The 25,700-nt window shown below is 33.5% G+C and overlaps 1 protein-coding gene across 1 annotated transcript in view; it reads left to right on the top strand.

The window, feature by feature from the left end:
* Window positions 1–22,249, top strand: part of LOC131849718 (KH domain-containing, RNA-binding, signal transduction-associated protein 2) — a 125,155-nt gene extending 102,906 nt beyond the window's left edge. Inside the window, exons 6-11 of the mRNA XM_059199833.1 lie at window positions 5,756–5,905; window positions 7,266–7,403; window positions 8,275–8,377; window positions 10,117–10,227; window positions 15,488–15,647; window positions 22,089–22,249. Of these exons, the coding sequence (XP_059055816.1) occupies window positions 5,756–5,905; window positions 7,266–7,403; window positions 8,275–8,377; window positions 10,117–10,227; window positions 15,488–15,647; window positions 22,089–22,161 (735 nt within the window). The 3' untranslated portion in view covers window positions 22,162–22,249. The remainder of the gene's footprint in view (window positions 1–5,755; window positions 5,906–7,265; window positions 7,404–8,274; window positions 8,378–10,116; window positions 10,228–15,487; window positions 15,648–22,088) is intronic.
* The last annotated feature ends 3,451 nt before the right edge of the window (window positions 22,250–25,700 follow it).

The following is a 25,700-nucleotide window of genomic DNA, read 5'->3' as shown; positions in this document are numbered from 1 at the left end:
AGAGATTATACCTTTTTAAAAAGCCGACAACGTACTTGCAATTCCCCTGGTATTGCGGGTGCTCTTGGGCGGCGGTAATCACTTACCATCAGGTGAACCGCATGCTCGTTTATCCCCTGTGTTATAAAAAAAGACTGTTTCATTTTACAGCTATTTCCGTCATGCCATACAGTGAACTTCGCTTTGACGGCTATAGATGCAAATGTCCGTCAACGTGGTTAACAAATTAAGAACCTTAATAATTGGGTCCGTGCGAAGCCAGGGCGAATTGCTAGTAAAGAGTACAAATAAATACTAATGAATAATTTATGAAAACTGAAAACTAACTGTAAGCCCTTTACAAGTGGGCGCGAACCCTTATGTAAGCTGAAATATATTTTCTAATTACGCACCGGAAATATCATATGAACACGCTAAACCTGTATTTGTAATAAAATTTGCAATGTTCATGCAAAATTAGGGTTGCCAACCCCAAATTTAAAAAACCAGGACTATCCAGTTCAAAAACAGAACGCAGTAATAGTGTGGCAATAGTTATATTAATATGTAGTAAAATTCAAGTAAGTAATATAATCAGGTTTTTAATAAAAAGTATTTGATAAAATTATACTGGTGAAATCAGTAATTAAGAGGTGCGCATATTTTAAAAATCCAGAACGCTGGCGAATAACTATTCAGGACTTCCCAGGACACTTCAAAAACTAAGACGTGTCCTGAGAAAACAGGACGGTTGGCAACTCTATGCAAAATGTACTTTGAATTGAATGAGTTTATTTTATGGTGTTTTAAAATGAAATAGAATTTATAGTAAGCACCTACTTATGCCTGAGTGAAGGTTTCTGAAGTTATAGGTATTATTTTAATTTATTTATTAATATATATATGATTATTTGTGTGTGTGACAAAATCAAAAATATTTATTCATGTAGGACATTTTAGCCCAGTGTTTTCCAACCACGCCCCACAGGTGAGATATTCGTCTGGGTGTTTTCCAAACGTGCGCCCCACACCCTAGGGATGGGATTTTCGTCTGGGTGTTTTCCAAACGTGGGCCCCACACCCTAGAGATAGGATTTTCGTCTGGGTGTTTTCCAAACGTGGGCCCCACACCCTAAAGATGGTATTTTAGTCTGGGTGTTTTCCAAACGTGCGCTCCGCACCCTAGAGGTGGGATTTTCGTCTGGGTGTTTTCCAAACGTATGCTCCACACCCTAGAGATAGTAATTTCGTCTGGGTGTTTTCTATATATAATATTTATTTATTCTTTTATTCAACATTCAAAATTCTTTATTTGTAAAACATGCGTGATTAAATAAGGAGATGATATACATATAGAAGGAATTTGTCCGACATGTTTAGCCTATATGGCATACAATACTTAAATGCTACAATAAAATATTAAATTTAAATGTTAAACAATAATAAAAAAAAGAATGATGTCACAATAATATAAAAACTACAACTTAAGTATATGTACAATAATATAAGACTAATATAACATTTCATCAAATTTATCATCGAAAAAATTCAATATTATTGCACTTAAAATTTGTACAATTTGGCGAGCTTAATGCCATATGGCATTCTCTACCACCTAACAATTAGGTAATACATTAGGTAAGAACAGAAATCGATTGAATATGTATGTATTTGCGAAAACAAAATCTATATTTGTGTGTGCTAACATTTGTAGTGTTTTCTATATACATATATTATGTATGTACTTACAAAAAAATCTAATTAATATATCAGTTGTCTAGTAACCATAACACAAGCTTTAGCTAGCTTAACTTGGGTCTAGATGGCGCCGCGTGAATTGTCCTGAGATTATTATTATTATATATTTTTCATGTAAGTATAATCTTTCTTTTCTCTTTCTTTATATAATATATTGGCTGTACCCGCGACTTCGTCCGTGTAGAATTTAATTAATTTTTTTTAAAATGAAGATTTTTTTCTAAAATAAAATTAGCCTGAGTTACTTTTTATTACATCGGCTACCTGCCAAAAAAATACCGTCAAAATCGGTCAGCCATTTCAGTGATTTGCCGGAACAAACAGACAGATAGACAAAAATTGTAAAAAAAAATATTTTGGTGTATGTATTCATATCCATGTAGAAAAACGGTTATTTCAATACTACAAACAGTATATATATATATGTATATACAATTTTATTTATAACTATAGATATAGTACAGTTAACGTTGTAACTTTACGTTTTTATTAAGGAATATTTTAAAATTAAAACATGCTCTAAAGTTTGATGGGGTCAACAGCATTTCGGGTTATCTAAAGTTAATGGCGCAGTATCGCGGAGTTTGATGAACGAAATTTCATAAGCGTTCTCCTCTTTTAAGGCTAAAGAAAACTTTCACAAAGCTTTTTTATGTAGACATTTGTTGAACTGTCAAATACAATATGAACTGTAGGCATTAGAATTACGAAGCAAATAAAACTATTTCAAACATTACTCTAGCAATTTTTTTTATGTTTCTTAATTTAAATAGTTTCACGTATTAATATCCTTCGACAATTGACACAACGCCATCTAGGCCCAAGGTAAGCAGATCTTGTGTTATGGGAAACTATACTACTGATATAAATAAATATATACTTTTTTTTTTGTAAATACATACATAATATACATTGAAAACACCTAGACCTATACAAATAATCATACTCATGAATAAATATTTGTACCGCGCATGAAATCGAACCGCGATCTCCGAACTAAGGCTGTAAAATTGGTATGATAGAGGCACACGACTTAACACAAAATCTACCTCGATAAATTCAGAAACAGTATAGATAACCCATGATCTATAATACCTAAAAAACAATACTATCACTATGTAATATTATATTATCTGTGCTATCACGAACCTCTTCCATTCTCAAGTCGGTCGAAAGTCTATAAAGCTTTTTTACTGCTAACTTTGTAACATAACTGGTCGTAAATATACGGAAATTGTCTGTACAAATACTCAGAGGAGACGTAACATAGAAGGCTAGTCGGCACTTTGTACGTAATACTTATAGAAGATGCGAGGATAAATATTCCAGCCAATTCGATTAGGTTAGCTCTTCACACAGAGGTCGCATATCGAGTCTCTTTTTGATAGGGTTACTAGCTGTTTGAAGAAATGGTAAAATCCTGCTCAATATTTTCTTCAAATCATCACTGGCAACACAACAAAATACATTTTGTTGTGTAGCCAGTGATGATTTACGGCACAGAGACGTGTCGCTAACTTTGGCCCTCATAAATAAGCTCAAAATCACTCAGAGGTCAATAGAGGACTTGCTTGGAGTTTCTCTGCTTTATTTTCGGACTGCTCTAATGCTGTTGACCGCAGCTGGCTTTTACAGTTTCACCGGACGATAGGGGGCGAGTGCAGATGACATTCCAAACCCACGGAAGGACTTATGGAACGGTTGAAGGCCAACTCTCGCCTGATGGATATAACTTTAGTCTGAAGGCATTGCTTGGGGTTCGAACCTAACCTCAGGCCGTCGTAATTTCGATCCCCATTTGAATTGGACGGGTGATCGATTGGAGAGGGGATTCTCTGCGTGATCATTTCAGAAATGAGGAAATTCATGGAAGAACCATAGTGACCGACAAAGCCCGATGAATTGCGAAATTGAAGTGGCAATGGGCAAGGCACATAGCTCGTAGTACAGATGGCCGTTGGAGCAGTACGACCGTCGAGTGGCGACCACAGACCGGAAGACGCAGCATGGACAGACCTCCGACAATTTTGACCGACGATCTAGGCAAGATCACTGGAAAGCATTGGCAGCGCAGAACCGATCGTCGTGGAGAATTTTGGGGGAGGCCTTTGTTCATCAGTGGATGTCTTCCGAGCTGAAATGATGATGATTTTATTTTGACGGCTTCTAGTCAAACCGTCTTTCATTGGGTTTGGTTACTACACTATACAAACATTTGTATTCATGAATATGATTTTCTACGAATATAATTTTTTATTATTTATACATCTGGCAACCCTATTTGCCTGCCAAATATTTATGTGTTACTTCTGAAATACGTGTCAAGTTTACTTGTATACCCAAGTTCCAAGTCTGTGCATACATTACTCTTCTTATCCATAACTTGAGACATACCCCGACTTCGTACGGCCTCAATTATTATAGCCATATCTAATAATTTTTTACACAATTTTGACAATTTACACAGCGCCATCTAGTGCCAAGCTAAGCCAGAGCTTGTGTTATGGCCAGCAGAGCTTGTGTTTTGGATACTAGACAAATTATATAAAAACATAGATGCACTTTTTTGTAAATACATATATATATATAGAAAATACTCAGACAAATATATACAAACATTTATACTCATGAATACACAGTAGAGTACATGTATGTGTACTGTGTAATAACGCAATAAAACATACATATAATACCGTTAGAAGACCTTTCAAAGAAATAACGAAAAGGTTAGTCGACATCACAGAAGACCGAAGAGCTGGCAGCTACCTTGGACAAAGAATTAGTCTAGCTATTCAAAGAGGGAACGCTGCCAGTATCTTCGGAACGTTGCCTAAAGGGACCCCTTTTAATAATATATTTTAGTCATCATATTATTTTTTTTTTAAGCTTTTTATTTTAGGTTCTTAGTTGTAGGTTATGTAAATACTAGTTATATAATAATATGTATATAAATATTAATGAAATTAATAAATACCGTTGTGATGTGACAAGGAACTTTTGAGATTAATTATGAACTCTGAATAACTGTCAAAGAGAATATTAACTTCCGGTTTATAGGAATGAGTATAAAAAATTACAATATGATATCAAAGGATATACAGGAACTACCATTAAATTAACATCTACAGACTCAATGTAAACGAAGGAATAGAAAAAAAGAAATTCATGTGAATTTCTTACCAGTTCTCAATTAAATCTAGGGAATACGAGAAAAAATAATTCAATTAAAAAAAGTCATTTCAGTTTCTTACCAGTTCTTCTCAATTGAATCTTAGAAAAAAATAATAAGACAAAAAATTTGAGGCTAAAATATCCTACTTGAGTAAATAATTTTTGATTTGAACATACATCGCTTACTCAATTCCATCTACCGTATTACTGTTACAATAATACTAGAAAACTACACAATGTATGTTACGAATACAGTAAGTATTCGTAACATACATTGTGAGAAATTGATCTCGTAAAGCGTCGTTTAAGAGATCGTATAAATGATTTCCACTTATATTTACGAGTTGTTCCACAAACATGAGTTAGATGTTAGAGAATGCTGACTACAATCGCTCTAAATCAATTTCGAACGCAAGTTTGTTTCCTGCAATTGTGGTTATATAAATATAGCAATAAAACATTTTATATCCGATGAAGGATATATTGGTCTGGTACACATATATTTAAAACATTGTATTAGACTAAATTTACTAGTTGGTATTCAAAATAGTTTGGTACAATTATAATAATTCATGACTTCTCCATCACCGGAGAGTCAGTCAAAAATAGAAAGAAGAAAGAAAGAAAGAAAAATATTTATTAAAAATATAAATCATTATAAAGTTTTTAGCCCAAATTAAACCCACAACCTTTCAACATATGTCCGAGGTTATAACTACTTTCCATAAGATTATTTGCAATGATATAATAAATATGTCTAAAAATTCGAGAATTATGAACAAATTGCATTTTAGTAGATTAGATAATCTGATTTTGAAGTTGGTTAAATATAATATATTTGTTACAGGACTACAATGACGATATACGACAAGAACAAATGCTGGAGATGCAGATACTGTCGTCACAGAACGAGCAGAGGAGGCTGACTCCTCCAGATTCCTCCAGGAGTGGTAGTGAGGAAGCACTGCCACTACGCGACACCGCACAAAAACATAGGGTAAGATACTGTTATCGTACATATGACTGAATATTATTGTGTTTTCAATATTTTGACTCTAACGAATTAGTGCTAGTTGGTAGTTTGTAGTCACTTATTTTTTAAATTTTTAGTTTCTATTCTATTTTGCTATATTGTGAAGTGTCGATAAATTATGTACTATATTACATACAATGGTTAATTTTCAATGGTATATACGGTTTTTTCATTATGATTAAAATATCAATAGAAATTTTCAAAAATCTGAGTATACTTAAATTTTTTTATAAAATCATTATCTTTACGATTTTTTCTGGAATAAAACCTGAAACTATTTAACAATTTTTTAAGAAATTAAAAAGCTTTTTATGTATATTTTGGACAAATATAAAAGATGGGATAGTTCTTATAGGCAATAATAATACGGCAACGCGCTGTCATTTGCCTTACCTTACCGACTTAATAACCTTACGTATTTGCAGCGTCGAATAAAATCAATAACATTTCTTACCTGCAAACACGTACCTACCTGCAAAACTTCTACCTTATTAACTTAACTTTAATGACAAATAAAGTTAGACTGAAAACTCTTTCTAGTCTTCAAGTTAGAACTAATTTAAGTTAGGTGTCCAACTAGATCTGTAGTTTTTCAGATTTAGTTTGCGCACACAGAGAGCACCGGACCAAATGCACTGTGCATTTTTTCTAACCTGAATTGCGTCTGTTTCACATTTTCCCCATTTTCGCAGCATTTTTCATTGCAACTCCGCTCGTATTGGTTAAACCGTGATGGTATATAACCTTCCTCGATAAATGGAAATAAAAATATAAGTAATCTTTATTCAAATAAACTCAATACAGGCACTTTTCAATAGTCATATTTTTTTATCCTGCCATTCATTCGGAAAGCAAATACATCACAAGAAGAATGAGCAAGAAACTTGTGTGTTGCTCTTTTAAATAGATATTATCTATATAACACAAAGATGACTGACATAGTAATCTATCAACGCATAGCCCAAACCACTGGACGGATCGGACTGAAATTTGGCATGCAGGTAGATGTTATGACGTAGGTATCCGCTAAGAAAGGATTTTGATTAATTCTACCCCCAAGGGGATAAAATAGGGGATGAAAGTTTGTATAAAACTTTGTCAATTTTAAACCGAACCGCTGCCTTTGATCGGGTTGACTTTGCATGCATAAAGGTACTATGACGTAGGCATCCCCTAAGAAAAGATTTTGATAAATACCACCCCTAAGAGGATAATTAACGCGAGCCACGGGTAAAAGCTAGTTTTAAATAAAACTGTTCACAAGCTACTATCAGATGAGCATGAATGTTTCCCTCTACACTAAAAGAAACCTTTCTGACAGCAGTTAACCGGAGTCCAGCCGTCGCCAGCCCAAGCCGCACTTCCTGGTGGCATCCCAATAAACCATGGTGCCAACGCGAGGGATTTTTCTCCCCCGGCACCGACTCCGGCACCTGATCATCTAACTGCAGCCCATCATCAGGTAATATAGTTTTTTTTTTATGTAAATGTATGTCATTTTGTGGAGAGTGGCAGCCATTGTCTATAATCATTAAGTCTGCCATATGCATTTATATTTGTGTATTTGTGCATTAAAGATTTAATAAATAAATAACCCTGAACAATTAACACACGCCATTTAGTCCCACGGTAAGCAGAGCTTGTATTATAGGTACTAGACAAGTGATATAAATACATAGATATTATTTTGGTAAATATATACGTAATATACATAGAAAACACTCGGACCGATACAAACAATTATATATTATATATCATAAATACGAGTGTTTGTGCCGTGCGAGGAATCGAACCTGCAACCATCAGAATGAAGGCGGTGTGCTAAACCGCTAGATCACCAAGACCGTCAAATTATAATATTACTATTTTTTTTCTCCTGAATGTACTATAAACAATGTAATACAAAAAACATAGACCAAAAAAAAAGGATCATATTAATGAATACAATTGTCTGTTGCTCTTTTACAAAAATATTGTAACTTTTCATTTTTAAGTTTAAATATACTCAAAGCTTAACTAACTTACTCTATGATGTCACTGTCACATCTTACCAACTCGAGCAGAATTTTTTTTTATATTTCACACAACGCCATCCAGACCCAGGTTAAGCTAGCATAGCTACATATTTTTTTTTACATACATACATATTATACATAGAAAACACTCAGACCGATACAAACAATCATACTCATGAATACAAATGTTTATGCCGTGCGAGGAATCGAACCCGCGACTATCGGTCGTAAAGCGGCGTGCTAGACCGCTAGACCACCGAGGTCGTCAATTAAATGAGAGGTACCAACCTCGCGTCATGATTGCCTGTTTGCGTACAGTTGGCAGCAGGGCACACCGGAGCCCACCATGGTGTGCTGGTCGGCGGTGGAGTCTTACAGCAGCCTCCCACTCACCATATACTCACACAGAATTCCATACTAGGTATGTATTATACATGTATATATATACTAGCTGTCACGGCAAACGTTGTTTTGCCATAAAATAAAAAAAAAAATTTAGGGGTTCACTACCCTTAACATTTAGGGGGATGAAAAATAGATGTTGGCCGATTCTCAGACCTACTCAATACGCTCACAAAATTTCATGAGAATCAGTCAAGCCATTTATAGAAACGAAAACTGTGACACGAGAATTTTATATATAAGATTTTTTATTGACAAATATTGTGCACCTGCCTTCGTTAATGGTAAACATGGGATATATGAAGGATCAGCTGTGCCTGTGTTTCACCCGCGCAAAATTTCAATAAAAAATGTAGCCTATGTGTTATTCTGATGCATAAGCTATATTACTGTAAAGTTTCATTGAAATCCGTCCAGTAGTTTTTGCGTGAAATCTTAACAATCCCTCAATTAGGTTTCCGTAGCAAATTTACGCACGAGAATAGAATAAAATAGAATATAACAGAAAATCATTTAATCAAATGAACAATTTTTTATAACAAATATTGTTATTCAAAAGTGCTTAAATTAAGCACTTTTGAATAGTCATAACAAATTTTTCCAAGAAAAGCGAGCAAGAAACTTGTGTGTTGCTCTTTTAAATAATCCTTATAAGTTTACATTTTACAACTCGAAACGTGTAAAAACAAACTACCAACCAGCTCTAATTTAGAATTGTTTAAAAAATACTCAGACTCAGCTAGTTTTAGTAAGTGATGTCGTTTTTGTTTGACAATATTTAATATTGTTAAGACCTATAAGCTGAATTTAACTCATATACATATTTCTTATTTTACAATATATAAAAATACTAGCTTTTGCCCGTGGCTTTGCTCGCGTTAATTTATCCCCTTAGGGGTGAAATTTATCAAAATCCTTTCTTAGAGGATGCCTACGTCATAGTAGCTTTATGCATGCAAGGTCTCAGCCCGATCTGTTTAAAATTGACAAAGTTTCATACAAACTTTCATCCCCTATTTTATCCCCTTGGGGGTAGAATTAATCAAAATCCTTTCTTAACGGATGCCTACGTCATAACATCTACCTGCATGCCAAATTTCAGTCAGATCCGTTCATTGGTTTGGGCTGTACGTTGATAGATCACTATGTCAGTCACCTTTGAGTTATATATATATTTAGACTTATCTGTCCTTTTTTTTCTTTATCAAGTTTAGAAATTTTTCAATTAACAATTTTGACCTATTCTGGTTTATATAATAGGTTTTTTCCTACCGTTCTTTATACATTGTCTTCATACCTTATCTATATGTATATGTCGCCCACATATGTTTTGAACGCAGAATTGGATCTGGTAGGTGCCACTGTTTTTCCGGTCTGAACGATATCTATGGGTACCGATTATAGTTTTAGAAATTATATTTTATAATACGTAACGAAAATCTTATAATTTATCTTACTAACATTATAAACGCGAAAGGTTTGAGAGTATGAATGGATAGATGGGTGGATGGATGGATGTTTCTGATAGATGTTTGTTACTCTTTCACGCAAAACTACAAAACGAATTTTGATGAAACTTTACAATAACAGAGCTTGTACATCAGAACATAAGTTTTAAATTTCATACGAATGGCATCAGGTCCATCCCGGCACACAGCTAGTTTATTATATTTTTAACATAATTTATATTTAATGCTTTGAATTAAACTTAATAACATTACTAAACCTAGCACTACTAACTCTAATCTTACTAACCAGGTGGAGGGGATATATTGGGACTTAGCAGCCCCGTGCTTGGGGGTGTGTTGCACGCCCACCCCGCACTGCGAGGGGTGAAACCGGCCGCTGTGCACGCGCTAGCGACGCAAGGTCGGTACGTCACATTCTATATAGACCCAGAATTAAGCATGGAAATTAATTACTAACTTACGCTTTTTAACACAACTTTAATGCTTATTCAATAGGCTGTGAATGCTGTTTTTCGTTTCCCAAAAATAAGATTGTTTTTGATATCAAGAAATTTATTGATAGTTCGCTATTTTTCTCTTTTACTTTTAAATATATTTATAAAATTAATTAAGTTAAATCTGTTTAAAATCATAATAATGTATATTTACTTACGTAGCAAATATTATAAACATTAAGATAAATAGGTGTTACTGGAGCGGGAACACAACTACTATTTTAATAAAAACCAAATACTAGTAAAAATGTGTATTCTTCCCAAAAGGGCTCACAGCGAGAAGTAACAAAACAATATATAATTAGTCAAAAGTGAGGTATAATGTAAATATCACGGAGAGTCTTCTGAGGAATTGTTCGGATTAATACCAGCTGCTGAGTTTCACCACCGTACCACCCGCCAGAAACTGAAATACCATCCTGATCATCTGGATGAATGGCGGTCTTCCACAGTGCGGTTTTCTAGAAACTTTTTGCCTCGTACAACCACATTGTGGAATCACCTTCCAGCAATGGTATTTCCGAACCGATACGATATTGAAACCTTCAAGAAAAGAGCTTATTCCTTTTTAAAAGGCCGACAACGTACTTGCAATGCCCATGGTGTTGCGGGTGCTCATGGGCGGCGGTAATCACTTACCATCAGGTGAGCCGCATGCTCGTTTGTCCCGTGTTAGAAAAAAAATAATAATAAAAAATAGATAGAAAAAATAAAAAGTTTATAAAAAGAATGGTAGACAAGCTGCCAGTAACACATTAAGATAAATAGGTTTTAAAATAATAATTACATAAGTTATATTGTACAAACAAAATAATGATAGTAACACAACAATTCACAGAACGACATCTAATCCTAAGTTAAGTAGAAGTTTTGTTAGGGTACTAGCCAATTGATATAATTAATAAAGTTTTGCTAAACTGGTATATCACAGAAGCTGTCAAAAACAAAGCAATTTCTTTATATTACAAAACCGATCGAAACTAAAAAATACTACTAAATCGTGTCGTAAACATATTTTTTAACAAAGCTCTATACATTAAAACCAATCAAGCGTGAAGCACCAAAAATTCGGATACGTTCACACAGTATGCCTACATCCTAGTAAAAATATAGCTGTACACTCCAAAAAAGTAAACATTCAACCAGAAACCTGTATTGATACTCCGTTACTCGACAATCAGGTAATATTGGAAAGCAATCAAAAAAATTCATTATGAAATATCCGAACGAAAAGACATCTATTGTGAAATAATTGAACCGTCCGCAGCCGCGACGCCTTAATTGAAAACCTTTCAGGCGATTGTTGTGGATTTCAAGCGACAGAAACACTGCCCTCACAAACTTGTATAAAGAATGCTTAATGATGGTACAAGCGATAAGCGGCAGCGGTAATAATGGTACAAGCTATAAGCGGCAGCGTTAATAAAAACAGCTAATTAGCACACCGCCTTATTAGGGATGAAAGTGATGCTTTCTCTTCATTCCTCACATAATACAAACATTTTTATTCATGATTATATAATTGTTTGTATTGCTTTGTATTACTTTGTACAAAAATATGTGTGTATTTATAAAATGTGTTTAAGTGTTTCTATCAGTTATATAATAGTCATGACACAGGCTCTGTTTAGTTTGGGAATAGATGCTGTGTGAACTGTTTCTTATCTTATCTTATTATTATAATCATTACATAGTATAAAACAAAGTCGCTGTCGCAGTCTGTCTGTCTGTCCTTATGTATGCTTTAAATTTTTAAAAATTCGCAACGGATTTTGATGCGGTTTTTTTTTAAATAAATAGAGTGATTCAAGAGGTAGGTTTATATATATAATACATGTACACTCGTATGTAGCCGAGATGAGTAGCTAGCGACATATATTCTATTTGTGCTTTTGAAAAACATACACACACAGTCATAGTGAAGAAACGTATTTAGATACTTATATTTAGAAATTTATTTATTAGAATAAATTTTGATTTTTTCATACAATTTTCACTAAATGGAACATTGAACTAGTCGTTTAAATGGCTGTTTGCTAAAATATAATACAATTTCTACGCCACAACAGCCTCAAAAATATTATACGAATTATAAAGTACAAAAATAAAATAATAACAGTACAATTTCAAAAAATTTTATAATATTTATTAGACTTAAATGTATTAAATATGTTTGTAAAAATGGTAATGTAAGATCAAGAAAATTCATATAAATAAAAACGAAAATAATAACACATAGAAATACAATATAGCAAAAGAGAAGTTTCAAATAGATTATCAAAAAATAAATGTATATTCATCTATTACCAGTCCGCTATACGCTTATGCATTAATAAACGAGAACTCTTTGACGGAAGATGTGTCTAGACGCCATTTTGTATTTCAACATTCCATAAAAATGAAATGTCGGTACTAGATTGTTTCCTTTGAACATGATCCCTGTGACGAGGATTTTCTATTAAAAATTCATTTTTCTGTACACTGCGAATATTTCAAGCATAAAAACGAGTTATATAAATGTAATTCTAATTGATCTATATATTAATATGTGAAGTTAAAACTTTGAACCCTTTTCATTGTTCGACTCTCCAATTTTATTTATATGTATATATATACTAGCTGTCCCGGCAAACGTTGTATTGCCTTAAAATAAAAAAAAAAATTAAGGGTAGTCTACCCCTAACATTTAGGGTGATGAAAAATAGATGTTGGCCGATTCTCAGACCTACGCAATATGCTCACAAAATTTCATGGGAATCGGTCAAGCCGTTTCGGAGGAGTATGGAACGAAAACTGTGAAACGAGAATTTTATATATAAGATAGATTACGTGTCACGTTGTTTGTCCGCGTTGGACTTCTAAATTACTGAACAAATATAAATCTAATATAAAATTTCAATATTACATTTATTTAAACAATCATATTGCCAAACGCACGCCTATGCACGACAAAAATCTGCAAATTCTGTCAAACTGAAGAGGAAAGGCCACTACACATCCTATGTGGTTGTAGCCCACTCATGCATAAACGAAATATCTCCTTTGGAATGTTTACACTCTTTCCCGAGGAGATAAAAACCATCGCTCCTAAGAATATCCTTCAATTCTTGTCCCTGACGGGTCCAGGTAGCGAACTTTAAAAAGGGCGAGCAATAGATCTATGTAGGTCGCAGTGCTACAGGTGCTACAAACATCTGACAATAGCCCAAACATCCCAATAAAAAAATTAAGTAAATTATTAAAAAGAAAGAAAACATAATTCTGAATAATGTCAAATAATTAAGTCCTATAATTTAAATTAATTATTGTCGAATTTCGACTACTATGCGACTATTTACTATTATGTATTTATTAATTTTATGCCCTCAAAATTCTTCAATATTATAAGATAGTCGGTTGGAAATATCGGTCACACTGACCAAGTATTTCTAATAGCTATAGTTAACCGTTTCTTGTATCTTCCTTTATTATTATTATTAGTATTAGGCCGACACCTTGTTGTACATTTAAATTACATATATTAAATATTGTTTGTAGCTCGTTAATATTGTTTACCTTTAATATTGTTTGTCTATAGTCTTACTGAATGTTAAATTAATTATAGTCGAATTTCCACCACTGGGTCACCATTAGTATCTATAAGATACTGTTTCTTGTATCTTCCTTTATTATTATTACTTCCCACGTGATACAGCCAAGCTGGTGATTAGTATCGAGGATGGGCCATGATACCAAGTTTCTTCCATTATCTATTATTATTACGCCATTAGGGTCTGTTTCCCAATCGTCCTATAAACTGAATGTTCTATATGCTCTACATACAACATTCAGTTTATATGATTCAGCATGTAAATTTGTTCTGTTTATTGTTAAAATTTGTGGTCAAATTGAAAATAGTTTAGTGTTGTTTGTCTATAGTCTTATAGAATATTAAATTAATTATAGTCGAATTTTGACCAATGAGCTACTACCACTATCTATAATTTACTGTTTCTTATATCTTCCCTTAATATAATTGTTACCATAAGGGCCAGGATCACCTTGTTTCAATGAATGATTAATATAAAAATGAATGTTGTTTGTACAACGCTCAACAGGGTTATATGTATTGTTAATATCTATGGTCAAATTGACAACGTTGTTTGTCTATAGTCTTACTGAATGTTAAATTAATTATAGTTGAATTTTGACCACTGAACGACCACTTGTATCTACATATTGTTTCCTGTGTCTTCCTTTATTATTACTACTATTGCCATTAGAGCCTCCGTCACCTTGTTTTCCATTCGTCACATAACATGAATGTTGTTTTTAAGGCGCCCAACATTATAGACTATATTTATTGTTAAAATATGTGGTCAAATTGATAATATTGTTTATAGTTTTCCTGAATGTTAAATTTATTATAGTCTGATTTCGAACACTGGGCGACCACTAGTATCTGTTATTTCCTGTGTCTTCCTTTATTGTTACTATTGAGGCCTCCGTCACCTTCTTTCCCAATCGCCACATAACATGAATGTTGTTTGTAGAGCGCTTGTTGAGCTATATTTACTGTTAAAGTCTAGGTCAAATTGACAACATTGTTTGTCTATAGACTTACTGAATGTTAAATTAATTATAGTCGACTTTCGACCACTGGGCGACCATTACTATCTATAGATTGTTTCCTTTATCTTACTTTATTATGTTTGTATGTAGAATGTTATGTGTAGAGCGTTCAATAAAACGCATGTAGATTTGTTGTACGTCAGGAGCGGGTGGGTCGGCGGCTGCGAGCACGGCCCGCAAGCGGCTGGCGCGTGGACTGCGCTCGCCTATATTTATTGTAAAAGTCTGTGGTCAAATTGACAACATTGTTTGTCTATAGTCTAAATGTTAAATTAATTATAGTCGAATTTCGACCACTAGGTGACCACTAGTATTTATAATTGACTGTTTCCTGTATCTTTATTTTATAATTTATTGTTAAAGTATGTGGTCAAATTGATAATATTGTTTGTCTATAGTTTTGCTTAATGTTAAATTAATTATAGTCGACTTTCGACCACTGGGCGACTATTTGTTTCTATAGATTATTTCCTTTATCTTACTTTATTATGTTTGTATATAGAATGTTATGTGTAGAGCGTTCAACAAAACGCATGTAGATTTGTTGTGCGTCAGGTGCGGGTGGGGCGGCGGCTGCGAGCACGGCCCGCAAGCGGCCGCTGCTGGGCGGCGCGCGGGCCGCCATGTCGCCGACTAAGAGAGCCGTGATGACGCTGCTGGCGAGGGCCCGCGCAGCCACCCACAAGCACGCGCCCACCTGGCCTGCACCCCACGAGTAAGTCTTACCATCATAAACTCTTTTCCCAAATACGGAGTTTTTTAAGGATAAGTTATAGACAACCTTGGTGATCTGACGAACTTAGTGATCTATCGGTTTAGTACACCGATAGCCGCAGGTTATGTTGCTGTCGTGAGCATGCGTCTACCTGGCCCGTGCACCACGAGTAAGTCATATCATCATATCTTCATGACTCTTATAAGAGATGGGATAGACAGGGATTTTGTTTAAAGGATTATATTTTATTTGACGGTCTCGATGATCTAGTGGTTATCACACCAATAGTGTCTCAGATTACACATGGTTCGGCCCGCCATTCACAAGCACGCGCCCACCTGGCCTGCACCCCACGATTAAGTCATATCATCATATAATCATGACTATTATACTAGATGGGGTAGACAGAGATTTTATTTTAAGGATCACTCCTATTTATTTGACCGGTAGTCGCAGGTTACGCTTCTGGCACGGGCATGCCCACCTGGCTTGCACCCCACGAGTAATTTATATTATCAGGACTCTTATCCCTAATGAAGTATACGGAGTTTTTTTAAGGATAAGTTAGAGACGGCCTTGGTGATCTAGCTGTTTAGCACACTGGTCGCAAGTATGACTATGATCATGACTCTTATAACAGAAGTGATAGACAGAGTTTTTTTAAAAGGATGAGAATTTATTGCCTAGCATCAATTATTAAATATACGCACACTTATGTTTCCAGGTTTCATTCCTCGGACGATGCAAACTTTTGTATTCAAGAATATGATTGTTTGTATTGGTGTGGGTGTTTTTTTTTTTATGGATGATAATGGAATGGTGCACCCACCTACGCTAACGGTTTACGCTGGCGGGGCACCAGTGGAGGATGATAAGATGAGCATGAAGTCAGGTCAGTTAGCCCATCGTGACAAATTCACCAAGAATTTATCACGATGGTTTCCAGGGGGAACCACGTGGAGGTCAACCTGACATGGTACATTGCTAGCAATAAGATGATCAGTGGTGTTATCTATGTATGTATTGGAAATGCATCTACTTATTTATATCACTTGTCTAGTACCCGTAATAAAAGGTCTGCTTAACTTGGGACTGGATAATGCTGTGTGAATTGTCCACGGATATTATTATTTATTTATTTATATCACACTAAGCTGTACAGTTTCCCAATATTCCCACTTTTAAGAAAATGAAATTAACGACGTTATGGTGCTATTACCATATTAATAATCTACTAGCTATTTACCTTTCAAGTTACATAAAAACACAAGAGATTCGTAACATTCCAAATGAATGGTTGCCCTACTCGAACTAGAAATGCCACCTACATAATTTGACACCCATGAGTGCTTAACTAAATTAGCAACTTCATTAATATGGGAAGGGTGTACACAATTTCTGAAGTTCTGTAGACAGAATATTCTTGCGTATCTCCACGAAATATATTGATGTCGCCCCCTCTGTCAGCCCCCTCTGGGGGTGGTATTGTGTATAGGGAATAGTCACATTATTCTCAATAATGTACCATCATAAACACTTCACGCAGTCCCTCTGCAAGTCATCGTAAGTTTTTCCTGATTAGTCCCCCTCGCTGGGATAACAGATCTGACTTCGTGCTCATCTTTTGACGGTCTCAGTAGTATCGCCACCTTACTGCAAGTAAGGCGATGTGCTAGTGCTTACTGATAATAATAATAATAATATCTCGACCTGGCTCACGAGGTGACCGAAATGTGGGGGGTGGTGTCCACCGAAATCATTCCAATCGTTATATCGGTGAACGGTCTTATCCCAACCAGTCTGGAGCAACATCTCAGACGGTTGGGATTCCGAGGCGGCTCACTCCCGAGAAAGATGTAGAAAAAGGTGCTCTTAGATTCTCATTGTACGCCGGTTTCTATCCCTGGGGCTTCGAACCCCGGCCGACTGTGCTTCTGCCGGGGGTAAGTTGCCATCTCCTCTCCTTAACAGGGGAGATGAGATTTTTTTTAAGTTTAGAAATAATAATAATAATAATAACACATACCGAAAATATTGCTAAATATACTGATTTGGCAATAGAACTAAAAATACAATGGCAGGTAGAAACAGTGAAAACTCTCCCAATTATTATCTCGTCCACAGGTGTCATCCCAGCATCCCTACACACCAGCCTCAAGATATTACAACTTCACCCACTTACTTTCATCCTTCTCCAAAAAGCTGTAATATTAAACACTTGTAGAATAGTCCGCAAATTTTTGTCTTCCACTTAAAAATTATCCATCCTCATCATTCATCATTTATACTATCATTGTTTGGTGATTTTTACCCATAATGATCAGTCTATACCCCATCAAAGGGAGGTATATAATATATATATAAAGAAATAATAATAATAATAATTTATTCACCATCATAGTACAGAGTAAATAAGAAAACTTAAAAACTAATAATTCGCTGCTGAAAATGCTTCCACTCAGCTGGTGCCGCAGCGTTCACTACAGCGCTGACTTTCAGTGGAGCCACTTGAAAAAAATAAATAGCATTCGTGATGATACTCACTTCCGATGGTCACGGTAACATTACGTCATAATTCACTAAAAAAAACGCCTAATTATATCATAGTACAATTACCGACGACGTATTAAAAGGTGGTTCCAATTAAAGGGCGAGAAACAATAGAATCTAATATCAGTGGATTAGAATTAGTTTCCAATGTAGTCGCAGAAATCTTTGTTATAAGAAAATTGTCTGTACTTGTACCTCAGTCTCACCAATTTTGTACTCTAAGCAGCTTGCCTTTTAAGCTCTATTTCAATTGATGTATAAGATTTGGCAGTGAAATTACTGATGCTAAGGCATGACATCTATTTTTTCTGATAGCAATTGTAGTATTATTGTCTTAAATGAATGGAAGTACCAAATGCATTTATAGGATATTGGAATCTAAATGTTACTACCATTAGTTTGATTTTGCAGTAATATATTTATGGTTTAAACGCCTTTAAACAATTTTAATGTCAAACCATTACCACAAACAAGTGATTGCCAATTTCTAAGTTGGTATAGCACCCTAGTTTTTCTTAAAATAGTGTTCAATTTTCAGCATATTTATTATCCTGTATAGGACAGAAAACCTTTTCCCTAAACATAATTTATCTGTTGAATTCTTTGTAAAAGTTTAACGAGAAAAACTGTAATTTTTCTAAAACAATATCGACACGTTTCCATTTGTTGTGGTTACTTGTGGACAGCTTTCACGGATGTACAGTTAACTAGAAGAAGCTTTTTATGTAACTCGAATGGCAAACAAGATGGTGGTCCACCTGGGTAAGTGGTAACATAGTGGTAAGTGGTAAGCACTACGGACTTCACGTTATCATGTGAAGCCTGTGATACCACTAATATTATAATCTCAAGACGATTCACACAGCGCCATCTAAACCCAAACTAAGCCAGCTAAAGCTTGTGTTATGTGTACTAGATAACTGATACAAATACATAGATGTATATATTTTTTTTTTTCGTATATATCTGTGTTTACACGGGTATTTTCTGTGTTGTATACACTATTATACTAAATATAAATATATTATACATAGAAAATACCCAGACCGATACAAACAATCATACTCATGAATACAAATGTTTGTGCCGTGCGAGAAATCGAACCCGCGACCATCGGAAGTAAGGTGTGTGGTGTGTGCTGAACAGCTAGACCACCGAAGCCGTCATTCCACTTCGGTTGCCATTTCGGAAGATTAAGATGTATCCTGGAATTTCACTACCTTATCTTACTCTTCAACCGAAATAGCTTTCAAATCAAGTTGATTGGCGACTGGATAAGTGAGACATAGGTACCACCCAAACAACATCAAACAAAGTCAATCTTGGTAGAATGTTAGATGAATTTTCCGTGGTTTCCATCATCCTTTGCCATTCAAGGAGAAATAAGTATAAACAATGATATTGCGAAAAGCTTTACCTTGACTACTAGCTTAATAGGGGAAAAAAAAGAAGTTATAAAAAATATATTCCTAGTTTGTAATTTGTATTCACACATTTCAACATAAAAATGTAAATTTACAACAATTACTTAATAGAGCAACACGCTCGGTCTTCTTGTGATAGTCTTAAGAATTTGAAACGGCTTTTTGAATTAAAAGAAATACGTATTAAAAGTGCTTAAAAAGTTTATTTGAGTATTTAATTTTTTGTTATACTTTTCTATTCTATTCTATTCTGCACTGTTCTGTTCTATTCTATTCTAAGAATATATCATTAATATTGTGGTATCTATCCAAATATACATCTGTGAACTCCGTAGCCACAACTAATGGAACATTGTCAGCGTTGCACAAATGAACTCGTTATATACCTTACAACGTGCCAGTGTAACAGAAAATAGAAAATAATGTTAGCAGAAAAGAATCTCTAAATAAGAATAAAGACCATAATAGACAAGTTATAAAATAACTAGCTGACCTAGGGATGTTCGTTTGCGTCAAATTGCCCTGTTTTTGCAATTTTATTTATTCCAGAAACCATTTATAGTATGGGTTCCAGGGAGTCTTTACAATAGTGCTTTGAGGAATCAAATATCCTCACCGTTGCTTCTCAATACATTTATGTAAATATCATGTATGCTAGAAAGAATATAGACAATTTTAAAAGAGTTAGTGATGACTCTAATAGAAGCTTACGTAACAATAACAAACTGATTTTACCTAAATGTCGTTTAACTAAAGTTAGTAATTCGTTTTATGGCAATTGCGTAAGGTATTACAATAAAATACCAGAGTCTGTTATAAATCTCCCTGAAAAAAGATTTAAATGGCATATAAAACACTTCCTTTGCAAACAAGCTTACTATAAAATTGAAGAAATCGTTAACAATAATAATGTTTTTATAAAAAAACTTAAAATCCATGGCACTGACAATATTATCTGATTACACTAATAATGAGTACGTAGCGATTTCTATGTTGATTATAGCATGCCTCTTACTTGTTATCCTGGAATTATTATATAAAAAAATATCTATTCAAAAGAGCAACACACAAGTTTCTTGCTTATTCTTCTTGTGATGAATCTGCATTCCGAATGAGTGGTAGAATCAAAATATAACTATTCAAAAGTGCTTGTAATGAGTTTATTTGAATAAAGATTATTTCTATTTTTCTATTTCTATTTCCAGCGCCGCTCCTATTGGTTATAGCGTGATGTTAATTACTTCCTCGATAAATGGGCTGTCGAAGACTAAAAGAATTTTCAAATTCTGATTACAGGAGCACATGTACATTCAAACTCATAAACTCTAGCTCTTTATAATATCATATATATATATATATATATATATATATATATATATATATATATATATATATATACTAGCTGGCCCGCGAGGAATAATGACCTTGACAAATATATATATATTTAGTACCCTTAACCAAAAAAAGCCAAAGAGAAAAATTTCACCGTTCAAGCTTCAATAATGAATATCCACACAAACTTTCATCCCCTATTTTATTTTACCACCTTAAAGGTAAAATTTTTATGAACTTTGAATGACATTTTTATTTATATTTAATCAACAGCCTAAAATCAAGCTTTATAAAAATGACGATACTTCCATACAACCTTTCATCTCCCTTTTCAACCCCTTACAACCCTTTTTCGCAGTAAGAAAGAGCCTATGTCCTTTCTCAGGGTCTAAACCATCTGTGTACTAAATTTATACTGAACCTGTTTAATATACATTATTTATATTATTAACCGGGTCTTAAGACGAACTAATTTTATGGCAAATAAAGGTACTAGGTAGGCACTAGCCGTGGTCACGATCTGACTGGAGCAACAGCGATGTCAATTTTGTAGATAGGTGACAGCAGTTTTTTCATCTACCGTCACTAGATTGTTCAACGAAAGTTCGCGACACAGCACTCACGGTATCCGCACACTTATTGACTATTGATGCTACTGAACATTGCTTGAATTTATTTATGACAATCTAGTCCGAGACTCGAATCATTTGTACTGAACCTGATTTAAATTTCTATTTAAATCAGATTCAGTAGTTTTGTCGTCAAAGAGAGACAGACAGACAGAGTTACTTTCACATTTATAATATTAGGATATATCAACTCTAGTCATGTCGTTGTATCACCATGTCATCTTAAAATTTTACCGAGATAAACTTTATCGCGTGGGGTGCCTTTGTCTCACTTTCAGTCACAGCAGCTTAATTTATAGCTGTGTGAACTTTGAAGTATGAAGTGATAAGGCGCTGTAATTATATAGTATGAGAGGCATGATGCCTTGCTCCAGAAATAGACTATCCAACACAAAAAAATGTTTCAATTCGAACCAGTAGTTCCTAAGATTAGCTCGTTCAAACAAACAAACTCTTCAGCTTTATAATGTTAGTATAAATTTGTTAATATATATATATTGTTTCAGGCATACAGCGCTGCTCCCACTCATCCGGGATGAGTTCGTGACAGGTGTGGGTGTTAATATCAACTTAGCATAATCTATATTATACTCGCTCTAGTCGAATTGTCATATACAGGGTGTGAACGTACTGGAGTGTTGTTGTGACAAATATAACACACTGTAGAACACGCAAATCCACCATTACTATGTCACTACGTATAAATTATATTAATAAAATGATATTTTTACATTATTTTATTGAATGGATTGCAACTGATCACTCACCTGATGGTATGTATCAATTACCATCTGATGGACTTGTAGGTGTATACAGACCTCTCCTCCGATCGATCCCCAGTCCAATTCAAACGGGAATCGAAATTACGACGGCCTGAGCTGATGTTCATACCCCCAGCGGTGTCCTCAGGTTAAAGTCGTATCTGTCAGGCGGGAGTTGGCCTTCAGCCGCTCCATATGTTCTTCCGTTGGTTTGGAATGTCACCTGCACTCACAGCCTCCATCAGGTTGGTGATCACAAAGTTCGTATGAAACATGAAATCTAAACTGACTAGAGATTATCAATAAATTACGTTACACGTTATGAATTTCATATTCTTATTAGCTTATATTTCAATGTTTCTTACACGAACTTTGTGACACCTTTTGGTTCAACAAATTCAATGAAAAGATTTCTAGACGCCCCTCTACTTTCTTTCAATTTTCAATCTACTTCATATTATAGTCAGTATTTAAACAACTCCGTACGGACATCCTGTATAACATAAATAATCTAGTCGATTGAGTTAAGCTGGAATTATTTAGAATAATAATTAATAAATGTTAATTTATATTTTGTACCTGTTTTAGTATTATTCATTATTTATTTGTATTACAAAATAGTCGGAAACATGTGTATAATTTAAAATTACATATAAATTTATTTTACAATAAAAAATTCAAGTCAATAGATGGCGCTTTATTCTGTTTGGTAGCTCAAATATTATAGTCAGAATTAAAGTTGCTTATAGAGATCTGCGATCAAGATGTTTACCATTTTATTAAAGAATTTATTATTAATTATTACAATACTATGTTAACTTAAACAACTCTATAAGTTTATTATATTGTAGTTATTTAAAATAATTTATTATAAAATAAACACCTTTGTTTATTACTTTCAGTTAAAATTCCAAATAATCAACTCATCATCATCATCATCATTCATTGACACAAAATGAGTATAATAATAATAACCCTGGACAATTCAAACAGCGCCATCTAGTCGCAAACTAAGAGCTTGTGTTATGAGTACTAGACAACAGATATAAAAGCTTAAATGAAATATTTGTTATTTGTAAGTACATAATATATATAGTAAAGTCTGAGACCGATATCAGTCATATATACAAATACTTAGATATATATTTTTTGTAGTTCATACGTAATATACATAGAAAACACTTAGACCGACACAAACAATCATACTCATGAATACAAATATTTATGCCGTGCGAGGAATACAACCCGCGACCTTTGGAAGTAAGGCAGTGTGTTCAACCGCTAGACCACCGAGGCCGTCAAACTATAGACTAACATACATATATCTATAGTTTGACGTCTTAGTCTGGGTGTTTTCTATATATAATATGTTTATATTTACGAAAAAAACATATCTAAGTATTTCTATCAGTTGTCTAGTACCCATAACACAAGCTTTAGCTAGCTTAACTTGGGACTAGATGGCGCTGTGTGAATTGTCCTGAGATTATTATTATTATAACTATAATAATGTATACAAAAACAATATCGAGCATCATTATTTTCAAAGTTCGCTAGACAAACTGCTCTTTCCGTATCAATTACCCCCATCAAGGTATATTACACTCGTCTACAAACTAACACAAAAGAAATAAATCATTTACCAAACTAGTCAGTCCCCAGTGTGTGATTTCCTATTCCCTGCTCCAAAAAGAAATAACCTATTCACTGTACCTTATAGTGATATCGCATATTTATTTGAAGACAAAAAATACAATATAGATATTTAAAAAGTTTAAATAAACTATTTCTATTTGTATGAGAACCGCACAAAAATACCTGAAGTCTTTTTAGTTTATCATGAAGATATGAAGTTTTATAATATACTAACTACCCGCCCCGGAATCACACGCGTGTACATGTATTATACATTTTAACCTTCCTCTTGAATCAGTCTATCTATTGCTAAAAACTGCATTAAAATCCGTTGCGTAATTTAAAAGATATTGCGAAAAGATTGAAGCGACTTCATTTTATACTACGTAAAAATAAATAGATATAATTAGACAATAAAAACTCAGAACCTTTCTAAACATATTTTTAAGATGTAACAATTTCAACGTAACAAAATTAATAATAATAATCTTTACTCTTAAATATACAGTACCATTCAATAAATTTAGCCTGGCTTTCGATATAGGTGAACCTGTGCCACGAAAGCCAGTTCACTCCTACATACTTTGAACAGTAGGTTTAATTATCATACTGCATTATATTAAATCTTATTTTTTTTCTATACGATGAATTATTACAAAAACATTTTTAATTTCACAATTCAGAAGTGTTTTTTTTTATTTTACTTACAATTAAAATGTCAATTTATTCAAAGCCCCATACAAATATTGATATATTAATTTTTAATATATAAATTTAAAGGACCATGGTGTTTTTAATATTACTCTCTGCCTTTTAGTGGAGTTTGTATATAAATAAAAATGTATCGATATTAAAATAGATGTAAGCCAAAATATACAGACGAAATATTTAAAATTGTCTCAGCAATTATATATATAATATTCAAATTATACTTGAAAATAATTAATAAATATTTAATTTATTAATATACATATGTGTTCTATGGTAAGATATTTTATATAAAAAATACATATAATACATAAATAACTCTTATATATAGTTGTATAATAAATAGTTTGTTGCAAACTCTTTGTACATTTTTATCTATTTATTTTTATATTAATTTTGAATGTCTTCTTTACAATAATATAAGTATAATGACAATTCTAAAACTGTTAATAAGTAATTTAAAATTGATACAAAAATAAATATATAAAAATGTTCAAAGAGTTTGCAACATACTACTTATTATACGACTAAGTATAAAAGTTGTATAAATATAACCCGTATTTACCAGTAACGAGTATAATTATAATCAAAAACATATTATAGAATAATTTAAATTAATTAGACATTTTATAATAAATATCTTACCATATATGTTCATATAAATTTATCACACTACATTACTACGTAAATTGTATTAATCACTTTTAGATGAGATAAATAATTACACCGTGCACGTTTGTATTTTTTTGTTTGCTATTACAATTTACATAATCGAATAAAAAAAGCACAAATCGAATAATTATTATATATAACCTACTACGTACTTTAGACTGGACATTAATATTTTTTTTACACTAACTCCTACTTCCTGACCATCATATTTATTGCCAGTAAAAGTACGGAAAAGGTGTTTTAGCCCAAAGTTGTTGTAAAGTAGTAAATAAATTTTAAATCTTAGATATAAATGTATTAGACATGTTCAATGTAGTTAATTAATTTATTAATAGATTAATA

This window comes from Achroia grisella, unplaced genomic scaffold (assembly GCF_030625045.1).
Source record: "Achroia grisella isolate CSIRO2021 unplaced genomic scaffold, CSIRO_AGI_Agris_v1 utg660, whole genome shotgun sequence".
In the NCBI taxonomy this organism is placed as follows: domain Eukaryota; kingdom Metazoa; phylum Arthropoda; class Insecta; order Lepidoptera; family Pyralidae; genus Achroia; species Achroia grisella.
The sequence above is the reverse complement of the archived record's forward strand: the minus strand, read 5'-3'. Positions and strand labels throughout refer to the sequence as shown.